At 36.0% G+C, this 7,884-nt stretch overlaps 2 protein-coding genes across 2 annotated transcripts in view; both read right to left on the bottom strand.

Annotated features, from left to right (window-relative positions):
• The window catches only part of LOC117318768 (tonsoku-like protein), a gene marked incomplete at its 3' end in the record, with an annotated part of 23,261 nt that extends 22,498 nt beyond the window's left edge, over positions 1–763 (bottom strand). Inside the window, exon 1 of the mRNA XM_033873717.1 lies at positions 719–763. Within this exon, the coding sequence (XP_033729608.1) occupies positions 719–763 (45 nt within the window). The remainder of the gene's footprint in view (positions 1–718) is intronic.
• LOC117318766 (ceramide kinase-like) lies at positions 490–7,794 on the bottom strand. Its single transcript, XM_033873716.1, has 5 exons — positions 7,698–7,794; positions 6,541–6,726; positions 6,211–6,342; positions 5,822–5,885; positions 490–1,326 (listed from the first exon to the last, which is right to left on the bottom strand). Exons 1-5 carry the CDS (start codon positions 7,792–7,794, stop codon positions 1,158–1,160), a joined length of 648 nt encoding a protein of 215 aa, XP_033729607.1. The 3' UTR covers positions 490–1,157.
• Positions 7,795–7,884: the final 90 nt, after the last annotated feature.

Raw genomic sequence — 7,884 nt, forward strand, 5'->3', positions numbered from 1 at the left:
TTATATGCTGTCCTCATGGGGTATGTAGTTATACTCGCTTGTCCTCATGGGGTATGTAGTTATCCTAGCTAGTCCTCACGAGGTATGTAGTTATACTCACTTGTCCTCATGGGGTATGTAGTTATCCTCACTTGTCCTCATGAGGTATGTAGTTATCCTAGCTTGTCCTCATGGGGTATGTAGTTATCCTCACTTGTCCTCATGGGGTATGTAGTTATCGTCACTTGTCCTCATGGGGTATGTAGTTATCCTCACTTGTCCTCATGAGGTATGTAGTTATCCTCACTTGTCCTTATGGGGTATGTAGTTATACTCGCTTGTCCTCATGGGGTATGTAGTTATCCTCACTTGTCCTCATGGGGTATGTAGTTATACTTGCTTGTCCTCATGGGGTATGTAGTTATACTCACTTGTCCTCATGGGGTATGTAGTTATACTCGCTTGTCCTCATGGGGTATGTAGTTAATACTCGCTTGTCCTTAATGGGGTATGTAGTTATACTCGCTCGTCCTCATGGGGTATGTAGTTATCCTAGCTTGTCCTCATGGGGTATGTAGTTATCCTAGCTTGTCCTCATGGGGTATGTAGTTATACTCGCTTGTCCTCATGGGGTATGTAGTTATCCTAGCTTGTCCTCATGGGGTATGTAGTTATACTAGCTTGTCCTCATGGGGTATGTAGTTATCCTAGCTTGTCCTCATGGGGTATGTAGTTATACTCGCTTGTCCTCATGGGGTATGTAGTTATACTCGCTTGTCCTCATAGTGTATGTAGTTATAAGCTTACTCTCTGAATTATTGTTGTCTATATACATGTATCTATTGCATAAAATGTTGCTTCTTTGTAAGAACTGAGTGTTCAACAAAGTTTTTTTTGACTTTTTTTATTTAGCTATACCTTCAAATCATAACATCACATCAGCAACTTAACACATATAATATCACATTAGTCTCCATTATCATATTGCCATTTAAGACACATTTACAATAATAATACCAGTGTATAAAATTCAAATCAGAAAATGTTAAAAATTAATGGTATGAATCCTTCAAACTTCAATGAGTGTGATTGGACACAAACCTTTTGAAAGGAAAATATAATGGTATCCAATAACAACAAAGATATCTTATTTACGGTTGTTATTTTAGGAATAAGATTTACATGGATGTGATAATGATACCTGTAGGTATATGTCCCACTGGAATGGCCGTTGGTGGAACTTTGACTTTAGAATCATTAAAGTCCAGATCTGCAGCCACCATTGTTCTCCTTAGTAGAACATTTGTTACCTCAGACAGAGTGCCGTCTCCTCCACAGACAATGATACTACCAACAAAGACAAATTGTAAAGTACTAGAAATCAACGTCGGTAAAACTAATGGAGGTCAATGTCAGTAAAACAAATGGAGGTCAGCGTCAGTAAAACTAATAGAGGTCAATGTCAGTACAACTAATGGAGGTCAGCATCAGTATAACTATTGGAGGTCAACGTCAGTAAAACTAATGGATGTCAATGTCAGTAAAACTAATGGAGGTCACATCAGTAAAACTAATGGAGGTCAGTGTCAGTAAAACAAATGGAGGTCAGCGTCAGTAAAACTAATGGCGGTCAACTTCAGTAAAACAAATGGAGGTCAACGTCAGTAAAACTAATGGAGGTCAACGTCAGTGAAACTAATGGAGGTCAACGTCAGTAAAACTAATGAAGGTCAATGTCAGTAAAACTAATGGAGGTCAGCGTCAGTAAAACTAATGGAGTTCAACTTCAGTAAAACAAATGGAGGTCAATGTCAGTAAAACTAATGGAGGTCAATGTTAGTAAAACTAATGGAGGTCAACGTCAGTAAAACTAATGGAGGTCAGCGTCAGTAAAATTATGGCGGTCAACTTCAGTAAAACAAATGGAGGTCAATGTCAGTAAAACTAATGGAGGTCAATGTTAGTAAAACTAATGGAGGTCAACGTCAGTAAAACTAATGGAGGTCAGCGTCAGTAAAATTATGGCGGTCAACTTCAGTAAAACTAATGGATGTCAATGTCAGTAAAACTAATGGAGGTCTATGTCAGTAAAACTAATGGAGGTCAATGTCAGTAAAACTAATGGAGGTCACATCAGTAAAACTAATGGAGGTCACATCAGTAAAACTAATGGAGGTCACATCAGTAAAACTAATGAAGGTCAATGACAGTTAAACCAAAATGAAAGCGAACGTCTATAAAACTAATGGAGGTCAATGTTAGTAAAACTAATGGAGGTCAATGTCTATTAAATTAATGGAGGTCAACTTCAGTAAAACTAATGGAGGTCAATGTCAGTAAAACTAATGGAGGTCAGCGTCAGTAAAACCAAAATGAAAGCTAACGTCTATAAAACTAATAGAAGTCAATGTTAGTAAAACTAATGAAGGCCAATGTCTATTAAATTAATGGAGGTCAACTTCAGTAAAACTAATGGAGGTCAGCGTCAGTAAAACTAATGGAGGTCAACATCAGTAAAACTAATGGCGGTCAACTTCAGTAAAACAAATGGAGGTCAGTGTCAGTAAAACTAATGGAGGTCAGTGTCAGTAAAACTTATGGAGGTCAACGTCAGTGAAACTAATGGAGGTCAGCATCAGTAAAACAAATGGAGGTCAACGTCAGTAAAACTAATGGAGGTCAATGTTTATTAAATCAATGGAGGTCAACTTCAGTAAAACTAATGGATGTCAATGTCAGTAAAACTAATGGAGGTCACATCAGTTAAACTAATGGAGGTCAACGTCAGTGAAACTAATGGATGTCAATGTCAGTAAAACTAATGGAGGTCACATCAGTTAAACTAATGGAGGTCTATGTCAGTAAAACTAATGGAGGTTAATGTCAGTAAAACTAATGGAGGTCACATCAGTAAAACTAATGGAGGTCAATGTCAGTAAAACTAATGGAGGTCAACGTCAGTAAAACTAATGGAGGTCACATCAGTAAAACTAATGAAGGTCAATGTCAGTTAAACCAAAATGAAAGCTAACGTCTATAAAACTAATGGAGGTCAATGTTAGTAAAACTAATGGAGGTCAATGTCTATTAAATTAATGGAGGTCAACTTCAGTAAAACTAATGGGGGTCAATGTCTATTAAATTAATGGAGGTCAACTTCAGTAAAACTAATGGAGGTCAGCGTCAGTAAAACTAATGGAGGTCAACGTCAGTGAAACTAATGGAGGTCAGCATCAGTAAAACTAATGGAGGTCAACGTCAGTAAAACTAATGGAGGTCACATCAGTAAAACTAATGAAGGTCAATGTCAGTTAAACCAAAATGAAAGCTAACGTCTATAAAACTAATGGAGGTCAATGTTAGTAAAACTAATGGAGGTCAATGTCTATTAAATTAATGGAGGTCAACTTCAGTAAAACTAATGGAGGTCAATGTCTATTAAATTAATGGAGGTCAACGTCAGTAAAACTAATTGAGGTCAACATCAGTAAAACTTATGGAGGTCAGCGTCAGTAAAACCAAAATGAAAGCTAATGTCTATAAAACTAATGGAAGTCAATGTTAGTAAAACTAATGGAGGTCAATGTCTATTAAATTAATGGAGGTCAACTTCAGTAAAACTAATGGAGGTCAACATCAGTAAAACTTATGGAGGTCAGCGTCAGTAAAACCAAAATGAAAGCTAACGTCTATAAAACTAATGGAGGTCAATGTTAGTAAAACTAATGGAGGTCAATGTCTATTAAATTAATGGAGGTCAGCGTCAGTAAAACTAATGGAGGTCACATCAGTAAAACTAATGGAGGTCAATGTCTATTAAATTAATGGAGGTCAGCGTCAGTAAAACTAATGGAGGTCAACATCAGTAAAACTAATGGAGGTCAACATCTGTAAAACTTATGGAGGTCAACGTCAGTAAAACTTATGGAGGTCAACATCAGTAAAACTAATGGAGGTCAATGTCTATTAAATTAATGGAGGTCAACATCAGTAAAACTAATGGAGGTCAACGTCAGTAAAACTAATGGAGGTCAATGTCAGTAAAACTAATGGAGGTCAATGTCAGTAAAACTATATATAAATGGAGGTCAATGTCAGTAAAACTGATGGAGGTCAATGTCAGTGAAACTAATGGAGGTCAATGTCAGTAAAATTAATGGAGGTCAGCGTCAGTAAAACTAATGGAGGTCACATCAGTAAAACTAATGGAGGTCAATGTCTATTAAATTAATGGAGGTCAGCGTCAGTAAAACTAATGGAGGTCAACATCAGTAAAACTAATGGAGGTCAACATCTGTAAAACTTATGGAGGTCAACGTCAGTAAAACTTATGGAGGTCAACATCAGTAAAACTAATGGAGGTCAATGTCTATTAAATTAATGGAGGTCAACATCAGTAAAACTAATGGAGGTCAACGTCAGTAAAACTAATGGAGGTCAATGTCAGTAAAACTAATGGAGGTCAATGTCAGTAAAACTATATATAAATGGAGGTCCATGTCAGTAAAACTGATGGAGGTCAATGTCAGTGAAACTAATGGAGGTCAATGTCAGTAAAATTAATGGAGGTCAGCGTCAGTAAAACTAATGGAGGTCACATCAGTAAAACTAATGGAGGTCAATGTCTATTAAATTAATGGAGGTCAGCGTCAGTAAAACTAATGGATGTCAACGTCAGTAAAACTAATGGAGGTCAACATCTGTAAAACTTATGGAGGTCAACGTCAGTAAAACTTATGGAGGTCAACATCTGTAAAACTTATGGAGGTCAACATCAGTAAAACTAATGGAGGTCAACATCTGTAAAACTTATGGAGGTCAACGTCAGTAAAACTTATGGAGGTCAACATCAGTAAAACTAATGGAGGTCAATGTCTATTAAATTAATGGAGGTCAACATCAGTAAAACTAATGGAGGTCAACGTCAGTAAAACTAATGGAGGTCAATGTCAGTAAAACTAATGGAGGTCAATGTCAGTAAAACTAATGGAGGTCAATGTCAGTAAAACTATATATAAATGGAGGTCAATGTCAGTAAAACTGATGGAGGTCAATGTCAGTGAAACTAATGGAGGTCAACGTCAGTAAAACTAATGGAGGTCAATGTCTATTAAATTAATGGAGGTCAACTTCAGTAAAACTAATGGAGGTCAACGTCAGTGAAATTAATGGAGGTCAGCATCAGTAAAACTAATGGAGGTCAACATCAGTAAAACTTATGGAGGTCAACATCAGTAAAACTAATGGAGGTCACATCAGTAAAACTAATGGAGGTCAATGTCAGGATAACTAATGGAGGTCACATCAGTAAAACTAATGGAGGTCAGCGTCAGTAAAACTAATGAAGGTCAATGTCAGTAAAACTAATGGAGGTCAGCGTCAGTAAAACTAATGGAGGTCAGCGTCAGTAAAACTAATGGAGGTCAATATCTATTAAATTAATGGAGGTCAACATCAGTAAAACTAATGGAGGTCAACATCAGTAAAACTAATGGTCATCTAACAACAATATGCATTTGCATGGTGTTTGAAAAAGCAGAACAATACCGGGTGTAAAAAACTAATGATCATTTAGCAGTAGAATATCATTGGGATCAAGGTGTGTGTATGGACCTTAAATTGTGTTACCAGTGATAATAAACACCACAGGTTGGTCAATACAACATAAATATCACAAAACCAAAACGAGACATGAAATTATATTTTATTAAATTTTGAAATGAAAACTGGATACTTTTTTCTCCTGAAACATTGAGAAAAACCAAAACATGTGACATGTTGTTTTTTCAAGTTTAAGATTGTAATAAGAATATAAAATATCCCTTTTTTGGATACATCTTACCCGTCAATATTTGTTAAGTCCTGAGATTCCATCACCTCTGTACACATATCAGGTCTCTCCGACACTGAATGTTGGAAATACAAAGGTATAACATGATAGTATTGCCAAGTATTTTTATCGTTAAAATGGCTGATTACAATTTGTTAATCAGAAACCAGCAAAAGAGAGTGTGATAATCAATTAAAAAATGGCCAAATAAATTTGTGTGAAGTTCGTAATGAGAGTACTTCTTAATGTGTATTTGTTTTAAACTATAATTGTTTTTCAATGCTTTTTTTGAAGCCCAAAGAAAACAACAAATGATATTATTTCTCTGATCACTTATTGTGGTACCAAAATTTACTACAACTACTTGTTAGAAACAAAAGTTAGTATTAATTGAACCTTACCAACCACCTCGCATGTGATGCCTGCCAGGTCAAACAGAGGTTTTATAGTATCGTTATACGTCTTCTCTCCTGTTCCTTTTCCTCCAATAGGGTTGATAAACACAAGGAAGTGTCTCGATTGTGACGCCGGTACTTCAATGTGTGATAAAAACATGTCAAGTTTACTACAGACTTCTTATATTTAACTGCAGTATTTCATACAATAGGTTGCACAAATTTGCTGTCATTAATGACACATCATATATAAATAGAGGTTTATGAATAGAAAAAAAAAATGTATTTATAACAATATGGCATGGATTTTGAAAGATACTGACTTCATATACTAACCCTTGATAAATTTGGCTTGCACATGCTCTTGAAACTGTTTGAGAACTGTAGGGTCACCACTGAGCTGGACAATCTCCTTTGACAGTAAAAATCCTGAATGTTTTATATAATGTATTGTAACAGACTGCTGACTATTTCCAGTATCCTGGTCCAGTATGGCTACCAGGTCCTCAAACTCAACACATACTGTAAAACAATGAACGTGCCAGTTAGGTCCTCATACTCAACACATACTGTAAAACAATGAACGTGCCAGTTAGGTCCTCATACTCAACACATACTGTAAAACAATGAACGTGCCAGTTAGGTCCTCATACTCAACACATACTGTAAAACAATGAACGTGCCAGTTAGGTCCTCAAACTCAACACATACTGTAAAATAATGAACGTGCCAGTTAGGTCCTCAAACTCAACACATACTGTAAAACAATGAACGTGCCCGTTACATTTTTATGTCGTTGGAGATTTGATTAAGGTAACATGAAAACCGGAAGATGATCTCAAGAATTTGCTGTTAATGCTCGGTCATGAACTTAGCAATATAGTTTGTAAGAGTAATGATGGCGTTACATTTACACAGGTATTCTACAACCCTTAAGACTGACCCACTATAGCACTAGCTATGCAAAACTGACTGACATACAAAATCACCAGGTGTACGCAGTGCTGTAAAGGAATGCCTTTTTACCTAAGAGGGTTTCAGACTGTGTTGGTATAAGTATTGCTATTTATTTGTAATTTGCCTTATAATGTATCAAAAACTTATACACCTGTCCTGTAGTTTTTTTATGCAAGTCCTGAAATTTGTTTTTGCACTGCAGATCAAAGCATTTTTGTGTTAAAAAACCCTCACAAATATTGCCAGAAATAGGCAAAATAGCTAGAACTTTCATATTAATTTTTACTAGCTTTAGACAGGGACGTATAATAAGTTCAACAATCTATCTTTATCTATAAATTATACATGTGTCATTTACATTTATCATACACAATATATGCAATGTAACATATTGTCTTTCACCACCAGTCAATGTTATAGTACGAGTGACTTCCCTTGTGCTGCATTCGACTCAGATTCGACAGTTTCGCAGTTTTTTCGCTTCAAAATCTTGAAAACATCGATTCTTTGGTAAGCCTATTTACATATGCACTTACAATTTTCATTTTTACTAGGGAATGTCATGCATTTTTCGTCGACAGTCACTTCTATTTCTGCCTGGTCCGCACCAGCTGTTAACCTGTAGGAAGTCATTTTCGTTTGTTAACAAACAATCAGGAGTCATATAGGCGCTTGTAAAATTATTGTACTCAGTCTCTTTCAATAAATACATTTAACAGACGC

This window comes from Pecten maximus, unplaced genomic scaffold (genome assembly GCF_902652985.1).
Source record: "Pecten maximus unplaced genomic scaffold, xPecMax1.1, whole genome shotgun sequence".
In the NCBI taxonomy this organism is placed as follows: domain Eukaryota; kingdom Metazoa; phylum Mollusca; class Bivalvia; order Pectinida; family Pectinidae; genus Pecten; species Pecten maximus.